At 38.3% G+C, this 27883-nt stretch overlaps 1 protein-coding gene across 1 annotated transcript in view; it reads right to left on the bottom strand.

The window, feature by feature from the left end:
• The window catches only part of Cacna2d1 (calcium voltage-gated channel auxiliary subunit alpha2delta 1), a 339947-nt gene that overhangs the window by 133775 nt on the left and 178289 nt on the right, over positions 1-27883 (bottom strand). Inside the window, exon 6 of the mRNA XM_010636710.2 lies at positions 10929-11058. Coding sequence (XP_010635012.2) covers positions 10929-11058 — 130 coding nt within the window. The remainder of the gene's footprint in view (positions 1-10928; positions 11059-27883) is intronic.

The following is a 27883-nucleotide window of genomic DNA, read 5'->3' as shown; positions in this document are numbered from 1 at the left end:
ATTCTTATATACACAGATTAAATTGGAAGTAACTGTACACTAGCAAGGTGAAAATCTGCAAAAGATACACACACGTTCCAATTGTATGTTGCCAATAGAAATTAGTTTTCAACAAAGTATGTCTCTGAATAGAGTTTTCAAATTTCCTATATTAAATTCTCCAGTGTTTAGGGCATCAGAGGGCCACATGTGATGTGGCCATTCTTTCAGGGACAGAGAAGAAATAATGCGTGGCTAATCGGGGAAATACAGCAGTGGCATGGTAACCTGAAGGGCACCACAATGACACGTGGCTTCCTGTGATGCAAAAAATGCCCATGTATCTTGACAATTTAAATATATTTTTTCCACCACCTACTAACCAAGTTAAATTTAAACATCCTAAGTTGAATTTGGCTTTAGCCCGGTTTTATAGAGCCCATGTTAACCCATGAAAATAATAATTCCAATATTTTGCCAATAAATGAATGGCAGTATAATTGTGTCCATGGGAAATGTCATGAACACTGCATGCACTGACCAAGGATATATTTGTGGAATGAGCACTTTTAATATACATTTAATTTCAGCTAGATAAGCCATGACTTCTCCGTTAATAATGATTTAGGTGGAGGAGTACAGAAGATCCAGTCTAACAAAAGACAGTCAGAAACATCACTGGAGTCACCTGTGGCACACAGGCCCATGGTGAAGACTGAGTGGATGGAGAAACAGACTTCTTTGATGATGAGAGGAGAAAAATCTGACCATGCATGATTCTCAAAAAGCAGAGAGAAGACTGTTAAATATGACATGACATGACACAGAGCCCAAACACAGCCTTTTGTACATAATTCCTAAACTAATTTCCTATAGTTCTGTAATATACACTAATACATGAGTGCTAGTCAGTGTTTTGCTTACATTATTGAATTCTTAGTAAATTTAATTGAACTTTAATCCAATATTTGAAATCTATGAACTGTGAAACACAAGTTTTCCATAAAGGTAGACCACATCTTAATAATTTCAAATTTGAGTACAGACTCATGGTCTGTTCGTTAAAATATCAAAACCTATCTCGAAAATCCACAGCTCAGTTTCACGTTCACAAGCTCTTTATGTCACCGTGAGAGCCAAGTCTAATGAAAACGTAGTACAGCTGTGGGAAATTTCTGATGAAATAAACTCCACTCCGTTCTTTGTTGCTCTTCACTAAAATACTGGTATTTTAACTCAGCGAGTGAATGCACGGAGTGGATACGTGCGTGAATTTACAGGTGACAGCACTCTCATGGGACTGATTCCAGAACAATTCAGACACGTTTTCCTATGAAATTGAAACTGGTGATGGATAAAATGAGGCCGGTTTTGTGTTGATGGTCACCGACGAGTAGGGCAGTCACCCCACATGTTTTCCTTTACACTTCTTGCAATTCTTCGATGTGCCTGTTATAATAGCATTCTTTTAAATGGCAATTTGGACATAATGTCTTTGCTAGTGAGCCATTTGATAGACACGGGACAACCCTCATTTTCTTTCTATAATTTAAAATATTTATTTTCTACCCTCATGATGTCTTATCGTAGGCAATGCTCTTGACAATGGCAAAGGCTTGCCAAGGCTCTGTGCTGTTCCCACTCTTTCTCAGTTTTCGGACTGTGGAAAGCCTTTCAAGAAGTTAAAAAACAGCTCACAACATCCTTGAAAATAATCAGAACTCGACAATAAATCGAGTAAATCTGGACCCTACAAGAAGATTGGAACTTTAGAAAATAGGCTGTGGTGGGTATGAACTACAAATTGAAATAAATGTAAAAATTGGCTTGATGAAGACTAAAACATATAAACGATATTCTGCACTAAACTGAACAGAAAGAATATATGGTCTTAAAATTACAGATGCTTTTCATTCAATTATTTCATCAGAATCTAGAGGGGAGCTCTTATTTCTTTTAACTTTTTTGGAAACCATTATTCAGAATTGTACTTTAAATTGATAACAAATACTTTAGCCTTGCAGAAATTATTATAATTTTTAAACAGCTATCACTCCTTTAAAATTAAGCCTAATAGAAATGCGTGGATGTTTTCTTTCTATGTTTCATGGGTTATTTACCCTATTTTCCTAGATAAGACAATAGGCACTGGCAGCCTTTCCAAAAGGAAGCAAAAAGGTTAGATTGAGTGAGAACAAATACACATTATTTCACTAGTCTCACACTTTACAAACCAGGAAGAAACAACTCCACGTTTAAAAATTTGCTATCTTTAATTTGAGTACAAGAACTTCATATAATGAATAGCAAATAAAACACAAGGGAAAATCCATTTTATCCACTTATTTTGTGAACTGGGAAAACTGTTGGATATACATTGAAATCAGCTTGTCTTGTGTGTGTGTGTGTGTGTGTGTGTGTGCGTGAGTGTGTGTGTGTGTGTGTGTGTGTGTGTTTGTGTGTGTTTTGAACTCTGGAGTAGAGTTTAAAACTGAAGGAGTCGGGAAATTACTCTGAAATAAGAATGTTCATCTCCAGGTCCAAGAAGCCCTGTGATTCATGCAGGGTGAGGATAAAATGGAAAAGGAGAAAGGATACCAGACCTGCGCCAAATTAGCTTCTTTCTGGTATGAAACCTTGTGTCAGCTACCAACTGGGTGGCCCTCCTCCACATTCTGCATTATTCTCCAGAAGGCCGGTCACTTGTACCGAACTTCCACATGGCCTTGGGGGATATAAGAACACACAGAAAAGCAGCTGGTGTTCATTGACGTCTAAGCGTAGGGACCAGGACATTTCTTCCAGGGTCCACGTGACCAAACTTCGAGCTTCTAGTTATTTCCCTTTGCAAGGAACACATGAAAATAAAATCTTAATGTAAGACTGAAACATGATTTTTAAGGCCCTTGCTATTACCTTAAGATGCACCATAACTCAAATAGTTTGTTAAAGTTCTTGTATTATTCGTTAAATTAAAAATTATCTTTAATTGGATTTATTCTAATGACATGCTGGACTAAATTCAACCTGATTACCTGCAAAGTTTAAATACAGCCTCATACTTTGAATGTCTGACCTTTTCATCTTAAAGCAAAATAATCACAAAATCTTTAGTCCACTTGAAGTCTTCTTTTCACTAGAATTTTAGAAATATTTAAAAATGTCTTTTCATCTCTAGAGAGAACTCTCAGTAAGATTTTATCCACGAAGTAAAATGCCAGATGATTTGAAATTTCTCATCTCCAAGTCCAGATCTGCATTTTCTCTCCAATTGTCAATCCTTTTTAATGTGCTGTGAGCAGAACTGTCAGTCTGTTTTGAAAGCTATTCTAATTCAAGATTTCATTATCTCTCTTCTTCAACCTTTGAATGGCCTGTCACTTGTTATACCCGTCATAAAAGCAGCCAAGAATGCTTCTGATTTCCAGCTCTCCAATGATAGAAGCACTGAATTGTGTAAACGTCCTTTTTCATTCCTTTCTCTGCATTCCCTCTTAATTTATTTTTGGAAACAAAGAAAACAGTGAATTTTTATTCGCGCTCTCCACGGAGCGGGAATGAAAGTACAGCACTAATTATTTTATAATTCTCCGAATACTACTGTTTAAAATAATTCACAGAGTAATTTTTAGAACACTGTACCTAACAAACTATGAAAAGCAAATGCAAATTAAGGAAATTTAGTAAACACACTGTACAATATTTTAGCGCCCTGGGAAGAAAGGTGGCTGAGGAACAGCACTGCTAAGAGGTATTTTGGAAAGACAGGAGGCGGACTGCTGCGTGCACAGGAGGCAGGGGGACTGGGGCGCTTGTGGCGGTGCTGTCCTCAGGTGGGGACATGGGGACAGCACCGGGCTTCACCCTGAATGCTGACAGATTCTTCTCTTTTGTACCTGGGATCGAACTCCAGCCCTTGTGGGGCAAGCGGTGGAACCACAGAGCTAGACACAGACTCTGAAACTCTTCTGAATACTCATCTGCCGCGGACCTCTATTTCCTTGTTTTGTTTCTGGGTTGTTTGTTTGTTTGTTTGTGGTGTTTAAATTCAATCCAACCTGCTGAGCTTAAATTTCAGACTCTGAATTAAAACAATGGAGAAGAAGGGGTGGGTGGAGCTCAGGAGGAAAGTGCTTGCCCAACAAGAGGGAGTTCCTGGCTTTGATCCCCAACACCACACACAGAAAAAAAAAAAGCATAAATAGGTAAAAAGGAGTCTTGCACATGTGAATTTAACAGCCAAAGATTTCTAAACCATGTAATGTGCTATGAAGTTTGAAACACCAGCTTAAACGTTCAAAGCTTGTTTGTATCTACTCTTTTAAGACTGGGTTTAAGCTAATAGCAATTTTTCTCTACAAGTAAATTTGAATCCTGGTGTGCTCAGACATCCATAATAAACACCACAGACCTGATGGCTTAAACGATACACATTTACTTCTCAAAGATCTGGGGCTTCAACCGCAAGACGAAGGTGCAGCCCGCGGGGTTTCTGGGGAGAGCTCTCCTCTGGGTTTATAGGCGGTGGCTTTGCCTGGTGAACAGCCCGTCTGCATGCGCACACTTTTATCAGACCCCATCACTTTGAGAGAACAGCCCCTCCTCATGACAACCTTCAACCAAGATGATGACCCGAAGCCCTATCGCCAATAAGTTACTCTGGGCTTAGAAATTCAACGTATATCTTTTTGAAAACAAAACAAAAACCATAATTCAGTCCAAATCAATTGACAAAACTGGTAAGTTCTTATTACTCAGTGGCATATTATTCTATAACCCTAAATGGATTAAAATACCAGCATGAGACCAGAGGTTACTGTGTGTAGGTCACTCAGGTATGCATGTAGCTCTCATTTTCCTATTAGACAAAGAATGCAAAAGTGGCATCTCTGAACATGCACATCTTACAGAAACATCAGTGCGGGGGAGAAAGGTGGAGGCAACTTTACCTCAAAAGCAGAATTGCTTCTTCTGTGCCAGACTTGTTAAATATGATCAAATTATCCTAGCCTAAAATCTACGCTTCCAACGTCCGTATCTTTTTATGATGTTCTCTTTCTCCGGCCTCCTCTGATGAGCAGCAGTACTCATTATTTAAGGTAATCCCTTCATTACAACAGAAGAGTTGTTACAGGAGCCACTTTTACTGCTGTGGGTGCCCGTTCCAGGTACTTAATCAAATTTCAGGCTGTGTGATTCAGGATCAAGGCTTTTTAATTTAAACGGCATTTTAAAATGAAGCAGGGAAATCTCCTTCCTTAGTATTAGAAACTTAACAACATTTTACTGACAGTTCTTTAATGATATTTAATGTCTTTACCCATTCAACATAAAACTTTATGGAAAGGAATGATGCAATCTCTATAGGTGAGGCTTGCTGTTTTCTGGGTCTTCTCATTAAATATGTTAAAAATCAGTAAACACATTTAAGAAGTCTATATTGCTGAACACACTAGCTGTGATGGAATTTGATCAAAATTCCCATTTCTGATGAAAATCAGCCTAGAAAATGAGTGCTGTGACTCTTCCAGGCCTTCTGCACCTGCACCGAGCCAGGCCACAGGGGAAATGAATGTCCCTTAGAGGGGACCCTCAGGGTCACACCATGATGGCGCATGTGCATCACCCCATGGGAAGTGGGCGAGCAGATTTAATAAAAATGCATCACCAGCCTTCAAGACCCCGACCAGTGTATGAAAGCCTATTTTGATTTTCAATATGCTAATAGTGAATCCAGTTTATTTTCTTGGAACTTTCAAGTTGTTATAAAACTTAAATTTGGTATAGGTTGAGTAACTTGCTAATATTTTGAATGGCTGTCAAAAAAGTATTCTTCCCATACTCATTATTTTGCCATTTGGCAATTTAAAACTGGGAGGTGGAAGAGTTGCCTCTTGGACTGATCACTGTGACTAGTGGTGCTGCGCTCCGGGCCAGAGCCCGGCAGGAAGCGAACCGTGCAATCCCGGGATGGAGCCAGGTCTGGCGGCCTCTTCCTGAGGATCTGGGCTCTGGTGCATGGCCCACCCCAGCTGAGTCTGGAGAAGTTAACGCTAATTTCAGTTTTACTTCAGGACTGCACATATGTGTGGAATTCCGAAGGTTCGGGTTCTGTTTGCATTACTACAATTAGAACTACTAGGTAGAGGGCCCGGGATTCAGCTCAGCGATACTGTGCCTGCCTGCCAAGTGCAAGGAGAATTACTAGGTACAAATAATCTTCAAAAAGAACAAATCATTTAAAAAAGCCCAACTGATTTAACATATTAACTACGAATATTTGAGAAATGGATCAATTTATATAACTAAGTCAATAATTTAATTGCACGTAAATGTGCATTATTTTTGCGAAGTATTCAAAAATGCACTCTAAGTACATTGTTTCCATCCCACATTAATCATTCCTGTGGCTTCTGTGAAAGAGTCATTCTTCTATTCCATATTACATAATCAATTGCTGATAATATGCAGGGCATAGATGGATTTCTTAATATCAGCCTTAAATATAGTGACCTTGCAAAACTATCTTAATTCTGCAACAGTGTTTTAGTTCCTTTCTTAGAACTATTAGGTAGTTTCAGTTCCTGCACACCAATGTCTGTGACTTATCTCCACTGCTTGGATTATGACATTGTATCCAGCCCCCATCAGAAGGTAGACAGGGCGGCTGCCATCTTTGCGTAATTTCTGACTTAAAAGAGGTTAATGCTAATATGAATGATACTGGCTGTGGAGTTCTTTTAAACAATATTAACAAAACTTCTTAGTATAGTGACAGTTTTTGTGGTGGGTAATGGTATTTTTAATACATTGTAATTTAAAAAATGAGAGTAAGGCTAACCAATACTCAATCTGACTCATTAGCATAGAATTTAGTATATTATTACCATCCAAAATACTCAAATGTTAGTTCAATCATTTTGACATCATGCATTATTATTTTAATATATCACTTATTTTGCAAATGTTTTCATTTGGATTTTTTAGCCTCTATAATGAGATTGGCTTATAGTTATCTTTTATTTTCTTTTTTTGTACTACAACTTTTTATTTTTGTATAGGAAGTGATAAAAACATACTGATTTTTCACATTTCTTCTGTATTATAGTAAAATTTTAACAACTCGAAAGCACTTCTTTGAAAGTTCTATAGAAATTACTCAAAATAAATGTATTTTTTTGGTAAAAAAATTTTGAAAACGATTTCAACTTATTCTATTTTCACTGCATTACCATTGAGTGAAGTTTGATTATTTATCCTTTTTAATGCTTTGTTGTAGATTTATAAGCATTCATTTCTAATTTTATCTCCAAAATAGTTACATGTCTTACATTTAACATTTTTGATTCTCTCTTGAGAAATGCCGCTATATTTTAGAGACTAATTTATCACTAAAGTTTATTGTAATATATGTATTTTTTGCCCAAGAACACTAAATATCTTAAGGAAGGATTGCTCTTCTCTGCCTCTGTATTATCAGAGTTTGTCGATACGTTTGGCACCAAGCTTGCCAACAAAACTAGGTTTTACTCTTTGCATTTTGTAAAAGGTATATTATTACTACTTGGTAGAATGACAAAATTGGACAAGTTGTTTAAGGAACTCCTTTATATAAACTTTTAGCCAGTGTTCCAGAAGTCCGCTGTGCATAAACGGTCGTGTAGAGAGACAGAGTGCTACAGCTTACAGAAGAATGCCGAGGTCTGTGTGACACTCATCAGCGAAGAGCAGCAAGCTGTCTTTTCCTCCCCAATTTCAACCCTAACAACCTGAAAATGCAGTAGTAGACTAAGGTCCATCAGGACAGGAAATGACGGAAGTGTTAGTGCCTGTTAATTAAGTCTACAAAGAGCAAGTGCTTTTAGTCAAATAAATGATACTTCAAAAATCTATTCCTGAAAGTCTCCTGTCTTATTAAAATGAGTATGTGTTTGAAATCACAATACGCTTGCTTTTAGTATTTCTAAAGTGAGAGTAACATGTCCTCACTTATATGACAGTAAGGTTAAGGGGAGGGATGGAATTATCTGTTACCTGAAAGCTCTGCAGAAGCTGGGGCTCATTTTTGTTATTTTTCCTTATTAAGGTAAATTCTTCTGGAGCTATCCATGGAGTAATACACAAGTTCTACTGAAAACAGCTACAGAATATTGCACAAAAGCACTGCCCAAACTTAAATCTGAAAGTATTCAAAAATTTAAAAACTTCTGTGGATCAAAGCAAACTACATCAGAATATTCATTCCTTGTTTTTACCTAATTATAATGAACATTTTCTGCATTCACAGATAAATGAGATCTTTAAGTACGGTTCAGGTGTTCTCAAAATTAAAAGTAATACTAATGAAATTTTCAAAAATGGGAACTCTCAGATGGTGTTCCAATTAAATGTTTCTCTGAAGCTTTAAATAGATCACTGAGCACGAATAATCCCATTTCTGTTCGAGAGATTTCAAAAAGTAATCATCTTTGGGAAATCTGAACACAAGATTTCTTCTGGGGTGCAGCCCACACATCTGTCCCCGAGCAGGCGGGTGCTGCGTTCCTCAGCTGAGCCTTCAATTACAGTGCAGTTTCAGACTCATTAGACTCAGAAACCTGGAACAGCCTTCTAAATCCGGTCTGTCCCACTGCACTGCCGGAAGGACACCGGTAATTACAAAATTTCCCAGGTCCTCCTGACATTTACGGTTTTCCTTCTGTCATCCATGCATGCAGCCCGTAAGGCCGGGTACGAATTTGGAAGGGGCGCGAGCCTCACAGGTCAGACGCTCACTGATGAGATTCAGCCAAGGAAAATGCCAATATCAAGAGAAAATGAGGCTAACTAATAGCCCAAAGACAGAGCTTCTTTTTCTCATTTTAAAAGAATAAAGTATTTCAAACAGTATCTTCTAGCATCTAAAAATGTATGTGTAAATATTTCATATTGGTTTTCATAGCAATAGTTTTTACTCTTTTTTTTTTACTCTTTATAACAATGTAAATTTTTCTCTACAAACTCTTACAAATAGTTCCTTTGAAATCTCAAAGAAAAACATTTACACACACACACACACTCGAAATTCACATAAGACACTGAAACAATGTATGTGCCATATAAAAATTAACATTTTTTCAAAAAAGTGTCTGAATTTCCTTTATGTGTTTGATTTCATGTTTGCTCCAGTACAAAATACGTGAAGACTTGAATGATGAATGTGGTTTCAACTAAAAAAGAGTAAGAGAGGAAAAGAATAAGAAAATGAGGATTCTCTTAGCAGTACCTTACAACCCCATGGACAATTCTGGTTCCTGAATAAACAAAATTGTATGAATTTGCACAAAGACCATGTCTCAGTGACCAGTACCAAGTGTCCCTCCAAGGAACAAAGAGGTTAGGAGGCAGTTTCATACTTTCTTTGTCTCCAGAAGAATGATTTTTGCTTTAATTTACTTTCCATAACTTCTGTGCACATACTTACACTAAACAAAGGTGAAAACGAATTTTGTCTCAAGCCGGTGTCCAGCTAGTTTATTCCACTGTGAATGCAGACAGATGAGTAATAAGGAATATTATTTGTTGACAAGCCCAACAAGGCATAGGTGATAGAAAATTTGGAACTAGATGTATGAGAACATAATATTGTTTAAAAATTGAGAAATACCACTACATACATTAGTAGCAGCTGAACAGTTATCGTAATAGTTACAAATATTATTGCAAAGGCCAAAATAATTAATGAAAACTAACAAAAAGCTTTAAAAAAATTAAAACTATATGTCCTGATTTAAATCTCATGTGATTCCAAAAAGTACCTGGAAGTAATTCTGTGAGTTTAATTGTGAATTAGCTAAAGTATGTTTTACATATATACACAAGTTTGTTTCTGATAGGGAAACCTGTACATTAAAAGTCTTTAAAAATTGATTATCTGAAATTGTATTGTTTTTAATAAGCGCAGAAACAGATTAGGGGATGCTCAGTGACAGATCACTTGAACAGCATGGGTAAGGCCTTGGGGTGGATTCCTATTACAGGTGGGGGGAGGGAGACGGGAGGGGAGTGAGAGAAAGTGAGAGGCAGGGAGACTAGAATGAGTAAAAGAACTACAAAAGATGAAACATGTTATACAAAGAATCATTCATGTGTTTAAATGTTCTTTTTAAACAAATAATTTGAATGGAACTACAAATGAAAGCTAATTTATAAACTCTATTTACTTAATCTTTTGTGCCTAAGTAAACTTTAATTATAATAACAACCAACACAGACGTACGTGGTATTATTTAGAGAACTTAAATACATGCACTCATTCTATCTTCAAATGTTATTTCAGGCTACTAATCCCAACCCACTTTACGGATGACAAAACGCTTGCCCACGAAATTGAAGAATCTGGTGAAGGAAATGATTTGGATTTGAATTCCGGCTCCAGAACAGAGCAACCCGGTCGTGCTCTGGATGCCAGATCTACTCCACAGCCCGTCCCCCTGGCGGGAGGAGAAGAAACCCATTTTTATACCCTCCACGGGGGTCTTTCCACCTCTCCCCACGTTAGGAGGCAGCGTGCAGTGCCAAAGGAGGAGGCCATCCCCGGGCACTGAGGCTCCAGCACCAAAGCCAGGGCTGGCTGAGCCCACGTCCTGCCTCCGGGCACAGTCTGATGCAGACTCACCCACAGCTATTTCCTTAGTCAAGACGCATGAACTGTGCACTGTTCACACTTCAGGGTTATGTTTTTACATCAGTTTCGCATGGCTCCGTTTTTCTTCTGCTCTTGGGGCTGGCGATCAGACTCAGGGCTTCGTACATGTTAGATCTACCCACCACGGGCCTCTCACAGACACACAGACCACTTGTATGACACAGCCCCCCTCGTCCCGCTCCCGTTTTGGGTTTCAGCCCGGGGATCTACAGGACCCGCCAGAGCCCAGTGTTCCAGCAGCGGCTCACGCTCTCTTACTTACAGCCCTCGTAGATGTCCGTGGGGATGTGCACCGCCGCATGTTGGTAGGATATCTGTCTTCCAAAATTAGCGTCTTCCACAAAAACAGGTTTAATCCTCTGGCTGCCCGGCTCACTGTCATTCTTTTCAGACTACAAGGGAAAAGATGGGTAAGGGACAACTTTACAACTTATGCTGACTTGGATATGGCCACAGTCTTCTTTGTTTGTTAAATGTCTACTCCTCAAAAAATAGATCTACAGGACCACTTTCAATAGCATTCCAAGATGGCCCTGGATGCGTAGATTTTCACTCCAGTAAAGCATTCTTACTACCTCCTCCTACTATTCACATAACAAACTCCTCTCTGTATTTCTTTAATGTTGGACACACTTAGAAATCACCTAGAGCTGTTCATATAACACATATTTAGGTGTACATTTAAAGAACAGGGCAAGTACTTTCAAATACAACCAAATTAAAAGCATCAACCTGAAACAGATTTCACAATTTATGTTTTTACATTTGTATTGAGCAGTTGAGGATAGTTTGCCAACTAATAGACCATATGATATCACTAGGGTAGAATTAAAAGATTGTCATTGTGCTTATCATATGTAACAATATATGTTTTAAGAAAGAAATTATACTAAGAAAAAAGAGAGTTCCAGTAGTTCTAAATACAATTAAATGCTAACATTAGCCAATTGTTGTCCTGAAGTAAGAACAAAGATTTAATCAATCAAGTGATTCAAGAAAATCCCACAGGGCTTTGAAATTTGAAGTTGAAGTCAACAGTTAATTTCCCATCTATTGGGAACTCTGCTTTGATACTCTGCTGAAAGTCACTTGAAATGTAGTTTTAAAAAAATGCTTCCTTAAATTAATTTTTTTAAAACAAAAACAAACCTGTAGTTTTATTTGCTTTACTATGGAATTTATTTTGTATATTCCAAAACCAATCTCCTCAAAACAAAATTGGAAAAATCATAGCATTTAACTAAGATTAATGACATGAAAATCACATCTTGCAGTGCACTGGAAAGAGGCAGGGACCCAGGGAGAGGGAGCTGGGGAGCAGCAACTGCTGAAATGCAGTCAGTGGGCCTGCAGGGATGAGAGTGTCCAACTTCTCATAAAGTACTGAAAATTTAAGCCAGCAGATTACACGTTAGTGGCCTCAAATATTTAAGGACATGCACAGACATTTTTCTAGTGGAAAAATCAGAACATTAGTGATTTTTGGACCTAAACATGAGTGATCTAGCCTTTTTCATTGTTAATAATGGCTTCTAAAACTCTAGGCACCCACCCATCATTAGGTAATGAAATCAATTTATGAGGCCATGAACACATTATTTTTGTAAAGGAGACATTCTTGAGAGAAACCATGAGTGTACATTCCATACCAGGGGAAGGGTGTTTTGTGAGGCCCGTGGTTGAGTTAGGAATGTCTGTGCAGGAACACACAGGAGTGTGGAGTCTTTGGCAAGTGTCTGAAAACATAGTGTGAAAGCCACAGATATATAATTGTCCTTGACAAAGTGAATTTGCAAAGTAAACCAGCGTCATATTTAAAGAGTAAAATTTGGCAAAATCCCCACATGCAAAATCCCCAATCAAACATTCTGGTGTCTAAAACAGAAGCAGCCGGGGTTAGGCAGCATGAAGAAGGGAGGAGCAACAAGAAGAGATGTAAAAAGCACAAGAGAAAGAAACCACAGAGCAAGGGAACGTTCTATGGAACTTAATATAACTCATCTGCCTTGGCGACCATGCTTAATGAATGAATGGACAAAAGTGATCCTGGAGGTTCTTCCCTTGGATTCAGCCATGGACTTAAACACATTTTAAAATTTACATTCTAGTCTATCCCTGGGCTCTCCTGACTTGAGTAAGAGTCCATTAAAACAAACTGTCTGCATTAGTAACGTGAACACAAAGCGAACCCCAACAAGAGAATGAATAATTATCCATCTCAGCAGCAAACACTCCCCTAAATTTGGAAGAAGTCATAACAAATTTTAAAGCAGTGGCTTCTCCGAATGCAGTCCCTGGAAAAGCATCCTAGTGCTCACTGCAATTTGTGAGACTGCGGATCCAATGGGTAAAGAAGATGCAGGTGAGCCCAGTATTGGGAATTTTCGTAAGCCCTCTAAGGTGGCTCTGGTACAGACCAAAATTTGATGCCCACTCATTTCTAATCTCAATAATGTACATGAGATATATGTGATTATTTAGGTAAACATAAAAAATCAGGATTACTAATAAGCATACAAATGGATGGCTAAATTGAGTTAACTGCCATGTGTAAGGACAGCGTTTTATTATTTGAGAATACTAGATGAGGGCAGAGTACAGGGGGAACGACCTCTTTAGAGGGTGCCGGAAAAGACAGAGGAAGGCTGTGTAATCCTGGACTCCACGCCCACTGCTGTAAGGTGGGAAACCCACGACATCCACTCCTGAGACCCTGAGGCTCACAGGTGTGCCCAGGCTGTAAGACGTTCTGCACTATGAAGTGTTTCGCCAACTTATGTGTCCCCACAGCCGCTTTTTCTGTTTGAGAGACCTGCTGAGAAAGGCTTAACCGGAAATCGGTGAAAAGGCAGAGTGGAATGGTGAACGGCAGGAAACTGCACTTGGAGGCATTGACACCGCTCAGAAATTTGATTTTACGACAGTTACGTCCCACAGGCTTCAGACTCATGACCTGTAAAATAGGTGATTTTCGGTGTACAATTGTGGTCCTTTATCTAGGGGAAACCCCCGCGCAGCCTCCTCTCCAACAATAAAGTTGTGTTCCACACAGGGAGGAGGCCCTTCAAAAGTGCCCCCCGGGTGACTCCAATACGCTTTTCTACCTCAAATTAAGATTAAAAAAAAAAAAAACTGAAGGATCCACAAAGCCATGTTCGGTTCTGGAAAACGTTAGCCCATCTCTACAATTTTACAAAATACCTACACTTCATATATCTTTCCCCAAAATCACATATTCATTTATAGTAGCAAATTTCAAATATGTGAAATACAGTATGATTAGATAATAGAAAACTACACGCATAAGCTAAGGTTGGGTGTAAGCAAATCGATATAGATACATATAATATCTTATTGATATTAACAGACGTACCATTTAATATCTAAATTTGAAAACATTAAATGTTCAAAAACAGCAGAATGATCATAAATTCTTTTAAAATTATAATAATTCTAAAAGGTATATGCAAGGCAATGCAGAAATGTGAAAGCCTTCTTATTTTGGGAGGACAGAGAGGCAAAGGGAGAAATGAGTGGATGTATATGTGGGAAATGTTACCAGTATTGGTGTTGGCTTTGTATTTGGGAATATATTCTATTATTTTTCCCAATAATAAATAAATATGTAATATATTTTGAATAGGAAATACTTTTTATTTTATTTCTTCTATAATTCTGTCAAGCAAAATGTAGTTACCATGGATGAAAATTATAGTACTCTGAATTTTTTTTGCATCTTCTTAAAATTTTTCACATTTAAACATATTTTAAAGAGATTCTTGCACTTGCAAATTACCATGTGAAGGGAACTTTAGAAAAAAACTTTAAAATAATAATTTATTTCTCAACTTGTATAATCATGCATTGAGATTTGTATTAATGTGCATTTGCTAAATATATTACAAGAAAAATACAGCAAGCCTCTGTGTTCTCCCTTCTTTAGTCTAGATAAGGCAAAATAACTTCATAAAAATACTAGAATTTCTAATCTCTATTTTTAAACTATTGGAATTGTTATTCCTGATCCCATCGTACCATGTCTATACTTATCTTGACATGACTGAATATTAATTAAAACGCAGTAAATATTAAACACAAAGGAAGTGACATTTTGGAGAAAAAATATATTCTGCTAAACCTCTCAAATTTGCCCTCTGAAATTAATATCTTCATGTTTTTCAGATCATGTACAAGAAAAGCGTGCCTTTTCAATTTTTTAAAAAAATCTCTCCTGGAGTCCACAACCCGCCCCGCACAAATGTGTACCCAGGAGCAACGTGAGCAGGTGGTGAGCTACGCTGACACTTGCATGGTCAAACACTTGAGAGAGACAGTAGATGCACTTTTCCAGGCTGTTCTTCTCAATATAATTTCAGTTGTTAAATAATAGATTAGAGCACTTAACATGGGGCACAGACTCAGGCTGGAGTAGCAGGCCATCCTATTTCACATGCAGTGCACATTAGCAATTAAATTTGGAAAGGCACTGTAATTCTATGACAGACACACAAAGCTCTTGCACGTATATTTATATCAAGATAAACATTATCATATTTGATATGTGTACAAGAAAACTTTAATTTTAAATAATTTGTGTTTTCATAGTACTTAAACTATTTGTACTTACAGTGAATGTGCAAAAATTTAAAATTTATGCCTAAATTGCATTGAGAGATAATCATTCCCTGCAACTCAGACCCACTATCCTCACTCCTGAACTTTGCTTACAACTCATGCTCTTGCTGTGTTTATCTCCCCTTCTGTTACTTTTGTGTACCACACAATGAGAGAACAAAACAGTGAATACTGAATAAAACTGGTCCACTGAAATCACTTATGTGGCCACCCAACTGGCATTTCTATCCCACTAGTAAAGGAGCCATGCCACTGGACTAGTTCATGATTAAACAAATTCTATAATAATCAGATGCTAAACAGCCTGCACAAAATTTTCCAGTATGTGTGTATGAATAGGTACGTGTGTGTGAGCTTTTTAAATTTCCACATTAAATACATATTTATAGCTTTACAGTTATTTACAACAGGGCCTTGGCAACTTTTATGATATAGACATTATAGGTTTTAGAATTTCCTGAATTCTCAATGATATTCCCAATATTTAATAAAATTTCAACGATGTCACCTGCTTTTGGGCATGCACTACAGCCCTGATCGATACTCATGAGGTACAGCCTACTGTACAGGCTCCACTGTATTTCAGATAGACGTCCTTACAGGTGGCGAGAAGGAACATTCTGGAACACCACCACACTGTCATCCACACTCGGAAGCACAGTGGCGGTCCTTCCTGTGAGCAGCATGGCATCACTAGCGTTTCAGCACGTGGTGCTGGTCCTCCAGTACAGGACGGTCACCAGTGCCAACTCCTACAGCGGGAAGCCTTCCTTACAAGACCCTTCAAGGCCACGCCCCCAGTGAGCCACACCCTCCAACCAGGCTCCACCTCCTGGCATCACAGTCAGCTATGGAATTCGGCTATGGTTCACCAATCTATCACATGTCCATAATCCGATGACCTCCCAAAGCCCCACCTACAAGTACATGAGGATTTGGGGGACATCTAGATAAAAACATAACAATTGGTGGTGGAGGCTAATTCATTTATTTGCTTTTTGGAGGGTAACTTAAATGCTACGTGTAATAAAGAATGTTCAGATTATCAGCAACAGAAAGCGATGTACCACTATAAAGTGTACCCATGCCTGTGCTGCCTCTACATATGAAACCTGTACTTAGGAAAGCGGCTAAGACATGTCCATCAAGAGATGGTGAAAAGCACTGTGGAACTTTAGAGAGTCTGCAGGTTCAGTACGGCAGTTCCATGGAATTCAGAGAGCAACGTATTAGAAAGACAAACATGCTTTACGAGGCATTTTAATATTAAAAAGATTTTTTTAAAAGCCCCACTGTGCAAGGTCAGAAGCTCAATCATGCACCCTTCACATCTTGCTAACGTCCAACAACTCAGATCTCGTCAGACCATAACCTAGGTCTCCAAGATCCCCTTCCACATGCAGAATCCACAGCTGAGAATGAGCATCTAAGTCATCTCTGCAGATAGAAACAACATAAGCCCAAGAGCTCAAAACATTAAAAATACATCTGATGAATGAATATAATTTCTCAGTTTTTATGGTTCAGTAGTTATTCCGTTTTATAGAAAAAAACACATCTTCTTTATCCAGTCTCCAACTGATGGGCAAATGGGCTGTTTCCAAATTTTAGCTATTACAAACTGTGCCACTATAAACATAGGTGTGCATATATCACTGTGATATTATTCTTTTAATTCTTTTGGAAAGATACCCAGCAGAGGGATGGCTGGGTCAAATGGAACCTCTAGTCCCAGCACTTTGAGGTATCTCCATATTGATTTCCATAGTGGTTGCACCAGTCTGCACTCCCACCAACAATGGAGAAGGGTTCCTTTCTCCCCACAACCCTGCCAACATTTGCTATTGTTTGATTTCTTGATAGCAGCCATTCTTTGTTGGGTGAGGTGGAATCTCAGTGTTGTTTTCATCTGCATCTCTCAAATGACCAGTGATGTGGAACATTTTTTCATATATTTGTTTGCTGTTCATAGGAAAATGGATACATATTGAGGATATACTCCTAAGTGAAATAAATGAGTCACACATGTGTAAATACCGAATAGTTTCTCTGGTGTGAATAAACTATAATAGTACATAAGATCCTAATGATGTAATGGACAATGGGAAATAGGAAGAAAGGGGCTAAAGGTGTAGGGAAAGTGGGAAGGGTAGGGGAAAGGTAATAGGGGAAAAGAAAAATATATGAGAAAATGAAGAAATGGAAATTAAGTGTTTGTAAAGGGGGAGGGAGGAGGGGTGAAGGGAGGGCAGGGACAAGGGGAAAAAATGAGAACTAAGACCTGTCATGTAAAGGTACAAGATCCCAATAATGAATGTAACTGTACTGTATACCTAAAATGTACCAATAAACTTAATGAGGAAAAAAAAATACATCTGAAAAAATAATTGAGATTGGCCTCCCAAGAAGCATAATTTAGAATGTCTGGGAGGAAACTGAATCTCATCAAACTTGTTATCTGTTTTACAACCCCCACCCCCCATGAACCCTAATGTGGCTATGTTTTATAAGGGGATGCAGATGCATGCATTCACTTCAAGACATCCATAGCAAGAATCAGATGAGTAGAAACCTGGTTCAAAGACTAAGGTGAATCTGCCTCACAAAGGTTTCCTTTTATCTACAGCATCACTACTATAACCTAAAACTTGCTAATGATAAAACTAGTTGCATGAAATAGGTCAAAATTAAGTATGGAGAGGATAATGGGCAAGGATCAAAATTCAAAATTTAATATCAAACTTGTCCACCACACTCCAGACCTAATAAAATCCTGTCATTTTCAGCAACACAGCTAGGACAGAGGTGATTATGTTCCATGAAGTAAGCCAGACAAAGGACGGCAAGAATTGGGTGATCTCGCTCACGCATGGGATAAAAAAGATTGATTTCACAGAGGTAAGAGTGAAATGGTCGAGAAAACAAGAAGGAAGAGGGCGGGTTGGCCAGGGACTGCTTGGGTCCAGGGAGGAGGAAGCCCCCAGGTGCTGCTGCTACTGCTCAGAAGGCTGGTGGTAGAAAATGACATTTTCACTTTTGAAAAAGCTAGAAGAAGAGATTCTGGACATTTTCAACATAAATGAGAAGTTTCAATGGAGGTAGACATTACAGAATGTGTCCATTTATCAAGCCACTACATGATATCCCATTAACATGTGCAAATTTTATGTTTTTGTGTCACTTAAATCTAAATATTAATGAAGCAAACCACATACCCACGTAATGAGCATGGGTCACGCCTGTGTCTCAGACATTCTCAAGGGTTAGAAATCGCTAGTGGTAAGTTTGCTCTTACTTATATAAATTTCACTTCATTATGACAGAAAGGTCACCTTTTGAGGCAGTTGTAGCTTAAATGCATGTGGAGTCTGAAAAATAAAGTTTGCTTTTGCTGCTAAAAAAATAACCAGGGTGCAGTTTTTAACACGGGACCTTGCCTTGCCCCAGATCCTGCAGGCCAACAGCAGGTCATTGTCCAGTGGTGGCCACACAGAACGCTCGCACTCTACTCAGCAGCGCCAGCTGTGATGCCCTGGACACACACTTCAGCTCGACCACACCCTGTGCTCATCCGGAAAACCCTACATTAGTATCAGTGTGGCCACAAAGGGTTACTGCAAACCTCAAATGTGAGGATAAGCAGTTATACATGTTGGCTATTCACAGAACTAAGCAAATACACTGCATTCAATGCAAGTAAAAGCCAATACGGAAACTCTAAATCAGTTATTATACAGAGGCAAAGTTGTATTGTAAGTCTATAACATCATCTTATGAGGATGAGGTATCTGCCATCGGTGCCTAGAATAAAAGCTGTCTCCTGGCAGATTTTTTAAAAATAGATTATTTTGATTCTTTCTTTGATTAGTAGAATGGATTTTATCATTATTTGGTGCACACCCTTATGATCTCATTCTAGAATCACATTCATTTCTATAAAATAACACCATGAAAGATTAGGCTTTTAAAAAACTATTAGGTGAGACATTCTGTTAGAATTAGTGTTAAAGTAGACAAATTCTCCTCAGAAGAAAACAAATACCACCATACATTATTCAAAGGAGTTCAGCAAAATTAGACAAATGTCCCAGACAGGTCAAATTTCTAACATGATCAATAAAATAAAATGTAGCAAATAAATCAATTCAGTGCAATGACATGAGCATTCTGGGCTGAATGATTTCATTAGGATGCCAGTCAGAAACACAGATCTTCAAATTATGTTAATAAGGATTTGTAAAGATCGGATTTCTTTTCATTTACTTGGGAATTAGGGGAACAGTGTAGCTTTACTGGCACAGCCCCAGCCTTCTGGGGGAAATGTCTTCACTGGCTTCAGGAAACTTAAGGTTTTATTAGAACAGCTGTCTCTAAAAACTTAGGAATGTAAGCAAATTTCAGAATTCAGAAGGCCCTAAACGTGGATTTTCATAGATGATTATTTCATTAATACTTTCACTTTTACCTTGAATTTTCTTCCAGAACTTAAATACGTAAAGCTAGAAAGCATCAAGATGAACTGTTGTATTTTGTTCAGCTCCATAGAAGATTCAACTATGATTTTTACTTTTATAAAATATTGTATAGAAAATTTTGGTTAAGTTATCCACATCAAAGCATGGATTGTATTCATAATAATAAAATGAAAAATACCTCAATCTAATACATTTTCATCATTAAAAACACATTTAGGTCACAAACATGTACTATTTGGTAATAAACTCCCTTCATAATCAAGTTTATGAAAATAATTTTAATAATGCTGTTAATCCTAACAGTCCTTAATATTTCTGGGCTCCATACCATAAGGCAGGAAATGCTCAAAACGTGTGTGTGTGTTACTAACTTAATCATCCCAATGACTCGCTGAAATTCTTACTATGATCACATCTAGTTTAGAAAGCAAATGAATGAACCCCAGATCATGTGACTCTGCCAATATCACAAAATCGCAGGACCGAGGTTCACAGGTGGGCAGGACCAGCCCCGGGGATGGCTTCACTCATACACACTGCTGGCTCATCCATGTAACTGCACCGGCAGCCTTCTTGTTTAGAAAAGAAAAACTGGACTTGCACCCAGAAATACTTAGAAACAGAATGCCACCTCTGTGCTGTACAAATACTTTCCTGACCAAATTTTGTTTAAAACCCTCAAATTTCATATTAAAACATCATGCCCACTTTAATGATGCAGCTCTTTTGAAATAAGGCCCACCTACTCCTGATTGTAGAGGAATCTGGAACGGAACGGCACTGTTGTTTTCAGGGAGGGACATACTCAACCTGACTTCATCATTTATTCACAAAGAATCATGGAACAGCTTCTTGGTCTAGACTTGGAGTCAGAAACCCTGATCTTGCAGCACTCGTAGCTGCAGGCGAATCCATCACTGCTGCCCTCTCTCCACCTAGAGCCCACGTGGACGAAGGGAACCCACACTGCCTCGGCATCTTTCTCTGCTGTGGGTAAGAAGGGGAAGGCAGCTGCCAGGGGATGAAGAAACGGTGCTCACAGTCTCTTCTGTCTCTGGAGCCAACTCCTGTATGTGGCAAAGAAACCACCTATTTCCCTTACAAATTAATTTAAACACGGTCATGGTAAAAGGAAGCTTGAGGTGTCTTCTCTTAGCTTGGATTCCACCAATCTTGAAGGAAAAATAAACATTTTCATTTCCCACCACGTTTGCATGGCTTTCCTCTTTGCCAACATAGCAGCTCTTTAGAGGAATGTGTGTTCACTGTTGCTAAGAGCAGCCCCATTAAAACCCATGAAGGTAGCATTCACTATCTCAACAAACACTGTGTAATACGATGACAAACCAATAGGATCCCTACCTACGTGGAGTCCCTGAAAACTGAGTAGAGATCAAACCCTGTGAACATAATACTGTCCAGAAAGGCATTATACCATCACAGCCAGAACTGTGGTATGAGTTGCTTACAAACCGCAGGGGAAACAATGCTGTTTGCTACCTAGGAAATCCAGGGGAGCCTTTGGGAGAAGATTTTTATTAAACTAACTTTTACAAAATACTTGGCATTTGATTAGAAAAATCACAGGACACCTTGATCGGCTACTGAGAAGTGTGAATATGCTAACTTTTACTGACACAGGTTCACTAGACACAGTAAAGACTGTCCTATATTTCCAGTAAGGCTGTGTGTCGTATGTTCTTCTGAGAGAATTGTGGCTCCTCAAACTATTCCACCCTGCTAACTTTCTCTTTAAGTTTCAAGAGGAGAGCTTGTTTACGTGACTACAAACCTACATTTTAACATCATCTCCAATCCCAAGGGGACATTAATTCTGTCCCTTATTTCAGCCCCTGCTTTCACTAAAAATGGCTGTCAGTAAGTATTTATTGTATAGCCACAAGCTGAATCTAAATAGCATTGATCTAAGCAGAGGAACATGGATAAATGTCCTTGAGGAATTATGTGAAACCAGAGTCCTTGCACAGGTTCCATCACGCTAACTCCTCACAAACAGACTCGCCGAGATGTGGTTAAGAGGAAGGCCACGCTCCACAGTCCTCATTGATCACCTTTAGAAACTCGTTTCACCTTCCAGCGAGGCCATGCATCATCATTACAATGAGCAAAATCAATAGATTATACTTGAACACATCGCTCCTTATACAAATGTGAATGTGGTGAGACATTGGCATAATGCAAGGGAAAAGCAGTGGAATCAGAGGACTCGAGCATCCTAATCCCAACAGGTACCACGCCATGGCTTTCTCTGTGCGACTCACTTCTCTTAGGAAAGCTACCCCTTCAGCTCAACCCACTTATATTCTACATTCCCCAGCTGCACCCATGCCTCCCCTTAAATGCCAGGGTCCTGGGAGTTCTACCCTGTGTCACTACGACACATTTTATTTACTGAGAGTGAGCAGATGTCGGAAACAGGCTGACAGTGGGATGGAGGGTGTGGTGGGACCGTGACGGGCTGGCTGGAGTGTGATGGTGAAAGCTACTCAGATTCGTTTCGTCTTCAACACTGCCCAAGCACAGTAAATTGTGTCTGTGCTCAAAGCAGTCTTGCTGTTTATGTACAGCCTCGCTCTTGCTGAGAAAATTTCAACCATGTATTTCCAAATTCCACTCATAAGCTAAACATAAAACTCTACCAGAGGGCCCTCTCCTCAGCAACCAGACTAAATACTTAGCCGTCTGCTACAGACCTGCTGTTGGATATTCTTCAGCAAGTTTTTGGTATAAATGTTCTTGACATTTAAGATCCTCTGCCTACAGCACTGTAGGTCTTCCAAATACAGCTATTATACTCAGATTTCCTTGCAGACCTAATTGTTGCCTTCTTTTACATCTCTGAAGTTTCTCTCTAACCCACACAGTTTGGCTTGATCTTTGTGAGTACATGACTTATGGTTTACATCACTTCATTTCCACCTCCATATTCATTATTTTTGTTTGTTTGTTTGAGACAGGGTCTCGCTCTATAATTCAGACTGCTTTTGAATTTACTGTGTAGTCCAGGTTGGCCTCAAACTCATGGTGATCCTCCTGCCTCAGCTTCCCAAGTGCTAAGATTACAAGCATAAGCCACCACGCCCAGCTATACTCATCTTTGTTCCCACACTTTTTCCTCCTGTTCTTGGCCTTTGGGCGCATATTCCTCAAGTTCACTCCAATCACTGTTCAGCAATTCTCTCTCACACAAGCATCTGCCCCTGCGCTATCATATCTGTGATGAACCTGAATATTTGGCCATGTGTTTGGTCCACAGATGGCTTTCGCTGAGGACAGGTGTTCTCCGCAAGGTGCACTTCTCAGCTGCGATTCTGAAAACCCTAGATACCCACACAGGCCTGGGCTGAACATGGAGTGAAAGAGGTTCTTTAAAAAGGAGATGATGTGGTGCAAACAAACAGAGGTGTGTGGGGTGGCCTTAAATCCGGTGTTCTTAAGCCACATCACAGTTGTATATATTCAAACTTCAACTCAGATTCGCCGGTTTATTAGGAAAGAACACTTTGCTGGGTGACACCATGTGTTAGAGATTCTAAGAGCCACATCAGCTGCCCAGGAGCTGCCCTGTGCAATCTTATCCTCCAAGGAGGAACCCGGGGACTAGTGCAGAAGGAGCATTTGTGGCTCCAAAACAAAGGCGCCACCTTACTACCTAGTTAGGTCTGCCGAGCTGAGTTTCTGCAGGGACCCAATCACCAAACAAGTCAATAACAAGTTATTTGGAGATCATGCAATGGAAAAAATTTAGGAATATTTATATATTAATATACAATCAAAGATAGATATAAAATTGAGAAGCATAAATCCTGAGATTGTTCTGCCAATGCTTATGTGTGTACTTGAGACCAGTGTCTAAACTCCAGATGATTTCCTGGAGAGGGAAAGGAAATTTCTGATGCAGCTGAGACCTATCATATGGTGATGTGTTTCAATGTTAAAAAGTGATTACACTAAAGGATGCACTGACATTAATCTTCCTCAAGATTCTCTCCCTCCCTTCAAACACACGTATCCCCTCTTGTCAGTGACTTTCTGAGGCAGTTCTGGAAGTGCTTTCTCACAAGTGTCTGTACAAGTCGTCACCTTCAAGCGTGGTGCCTGCTGCTGCTGAACACCTAATGTCCAACTCACAGTCATTCCGGCGAATCGGCATCCACCTTATCCACAGATTCACCACCAGCAAAGCACTCCTTCTTCTCTGAACTCGAAATGATCACCAAAAGGAAACATTCTGAATCGATACTGTTTATCAAGGCATCCACGACATTACAACAAGAGACAGTCATGAAAGAGGAACTCAGCCGCATGGGGGGCAGTGGCAAGAATGAAGACATTAGTGTGTCTGAAGAGATGGGAATTGGATTTGATGATATTATGATTTCTGAAAATCTGATAGATAAAAATTAAATAACACATGCATGAAGTTAGGAATAGAGTGGCTAATTAAATTCAGCTGCACTGCAAAACTTTTGGTGAAAGTGAATATATTTCATCATACAAACATCTTCTACTTCATCATATAATAATCAACTTTGGTAGAAAAATGTGTAATGACTGAAAATTCTGAAGCAGAACATCAAAGTGAGGCAGTAACTTACAGTTCTTGGCTTTCACTGTAAGACAGATTTTAATATCAGAAAACAATTTCATCATGATGATGAAACAGAAGTGTTAGGAGAGACTAGGGAATATACCATTTTATATTCATCCACTGTAAAAAGATCTTTCTCCAGGTCAAAGGATTTGATGGCACTGAAATAGTAGCATCCATTCAGATGAGTCGGTGGGGAGTAGCATCAACATTACTATGATGAGCACAGCGAACTGAAGACATGAGGAGACACCACGCACGCATCTCCCTTCTCTAAGGCGCGAACTCTCCATTTTACGTGAGGGTGGGGTCCACCCAAAGGGGGCAAATTGCACTCCCCGTGCTCTTCCTGCTGAGGCCAACTTCCTCAGCTAAGTAATCATCTTGGGGGGAAAATGTGCAACCACTGTAAATTCTGAAGCAGAATATCAAAGGCAATGTTTACCTGAGGATAGAAGCCATCTGTGCAGCTTCCCCAAGAAGTCCTCAGGGACAAAGGTTATGTCCTCCGGGAAAGGAAAGAGAAAACAAAGGAAAACATATCCAGGACATTGGAGTGTCCATCTCAGTCCACAGGTGTACAGTGAGAGAAAAGGGGTGATTGTAGGTGCCACGTTAGCCTGTGTACCCAGAATGTTCATGACAGGAGATCCAAATCGGTCTCATTTTAGCCATGTTTAGTTGAGGTGCGCATATCACAGCCCATCCAATACTCCAATGAATGCAACATGGTCCATTTTTATTTAATACCTAAGGTTTTGGTACTACCATAGCTAAAGCACTTTTGAGTTGCTCGAATAAAAAAAAAAGTCTTCATGAAACACAAATCATTTTATAAATTTTTACAAGCTTTCAGAATTTTTGTACCAACTATTCTAAATCCAGAAAATCATACTGTTACCTTGATGCCTCTCAGAGTTTAGCTCAGGCTGGCATACGACATGAGAATTTATTGACCCTGCTATTTTTCAAAAGCCATCGGTAAGTAGAATTATGGTTTATTAGGTAATCCTCAAAATATTTTCTCTGGAAAAATTACCTTCTTGCTTTACTTAAGCAACGATAGCCACATCACCAGCGGTGATTGTTTAATTTACATGCATAACAGGAAGTGTAAAATAAAATTAAATGTTCAGATCCAATAAAAAATATTTCCTCAGATACCTAGCCGAATGTCTTACATATTTCTCCACATACTTGATGACTCTTTCTGAATCATCTGAATTTGAATATTTCTGAATGTGATAATAATTTACTCAGATTTCAGGTGGAAATATGTGAAACAAATTTAAAGTTAATACTACAAATATCTTTTAAAATGTCTTACAATCTCTTCTCAGCCTTTTGGCTAAGATCAAGTGTAAAATGTCTTACAAAACAACCTGCTGTTTTTATCAAAATCATATCTATTAGGAATTAACTCATTAATGTGGCAAAATCTCAGGGCATTTATTCCATCTTACATGTGTCAGGCAATAGGTTCTCAGCTTCATATGTATAAAACCTTATTTTAGCCAATATGAGGGAACATCTGATAATGTACAGATTCTACAGATAAATAAATTGAACTTTACTAAGCTTGGAAAATGTAAAAAAGGTCACACAGCTGACAACAAGAGTCTTTTGCAAGTGCATGGTTTTCCATATGGAGGGAAAAATGTGAATTTTAGCAGACACAAGTAATCAAAGCAGTGAAAAACAATTTTAAAGTGCTAATTTATCTTTTAATACAGCACTGAGCAGCCTTTGAAGAAATAATTACTTTGTACATTGATGAGATTTGGTCTGGTCCTTTCAAGTGATTTTGCAATATGTGCCAAAATGTCTTAATATAATCTAAAACCTTTGACAAAATGCTACGCCTTTTGAGGAATCTATGCTACAAATAAGTCAAAATTATGAAGAAAAATTTTCACACACATGGGTATTTACCCCATTACTGTATATGTGCATATACAGAAAGGACTATTAAAATTACGAGGTAGAATGGGATTGTGTTATATCTGCTTACAACAGTGATTTAATAACTGTTTCCTGGCATAGGAAATAACTAAACTACTTACTGATTTGCTTATTTAAAGAATCGTGAAAGCATGTAAAGATACGTTGATGAAAAAATTTTAAAAATGCAACAAAAAGACGCATTTACAGTAGAGTAAGAGGGCTATGAATAGCTTTTCTTCCTGTGGGCATCAAATTCTCTAACATTTGAGTTGCCACACAACTTCTGAGGTCCGCACATGCAAGTATGTTCTTTCTACACACATCTTCTTATTCAAATCCCATCCTGTTTAGAGATGTACATGACATTCTTACATGAAAAAGAAGCTGTTTAATTGTAATTAATTTTAATACATTAAGGGAAGCTAAAATTTGGAACCATCTGGGTCATGCATGGATTAGTTTTTCATTCGTGTTCTACTTCTTTTTCCACTACACAACATTCTGCAAGTTGTTCTGGCACCATTATTATTTTCATATAAATAAATGAAAAAATGTTTCTCCAAAAGCTTTTATTAATTTTTAGAAGTCAAATTGAATAGGTGATAATTTGCTATTTTTAAAGTTTTGATTAAATTTAGGAAATCTAATGTTAGGCCTAGCAAAGACAATGAATACTTTTTATAGACATAATTATAATCCATAGAAGTATTATCCACATTTTTATTATGGAAAAATATAAAACACAAGAAACTTCAATATGTCCATTTTTATGAATATTTTTATCTCTCACAGAAAATTTTATCTGAATACCTAAATAAATATCTCTGTAGACAAACTATGCAAGAAAATATTGAATACAGCACAAGTATTGCACATATGAAATCTGTGAACACTTTTTCACTTCTCCTGGGAATATATGTTAACTTTGTAGCATTGTGATTGAAATGAACATAATACCAGGCAGGCAGAAGATGATTCTGCATATATTTTAAATGACTATATAATACTTAAACATCAAATACTAATTCTAATCAGAAGCTAAACTTCTCTCCCCCAGTGGTAGTCATTCAGCCACCAACCAATACACACTAAATCATTTTGTGTTAAAATGTTTTATATACCCTTCTTAATTAAAAAGGTGTCTATCATTTGATATATTTAATTAAAGATTAAAATGATATACACACCCTTTGTAAGAGGACAATTTCATTAGTAAACTACTTATATACAAAGGAGGAAAGTTTAATTCTTCATTTAATTCTTCATCAGCAAAAAGGAGAGAGGAAATAAAAAATTTTGTTCATAGTATTACTACAGGAATTAAGATAATTTATGAAAAGTGGTTAGTGGTATATGGAGAAATTTAGTGCTCAATTATTATTTCATAATTACTATTACTAGTGATGTAATCTGGGGAGTTGTGACATTTCTGCAAAGTATGTGTGTGTGTGTGTGTGTGTGTGTATGTGTGTGTGTGTGTGTTTATGAATTTTTTTATTTGAAGGAGAAATGTTTGGGTAGCAAATACAATTCTACTACATTAATTTGATT

Source organism: Fukomys damarensis, unplaced genomic scaffold, assembly GCF_012274545.1.
Source record: "Fukomys damarensis isolate Sample0158 unplaced genomic scaffold, DMR_v1.0_HiC HiC_scaffold_4, whole genome shotgun sequence".
NCBI lineage: Eukaryota > Metazoa > Chordata > Mammalia > Rodentia > Bathyergidae > Fukomys > Fukomys damarensis.
The sequence above is the reverse complement of the archived record's forward strand: the minus strand, read 5'-3'. Positions and strand labels throughout refer to the sequence as shown.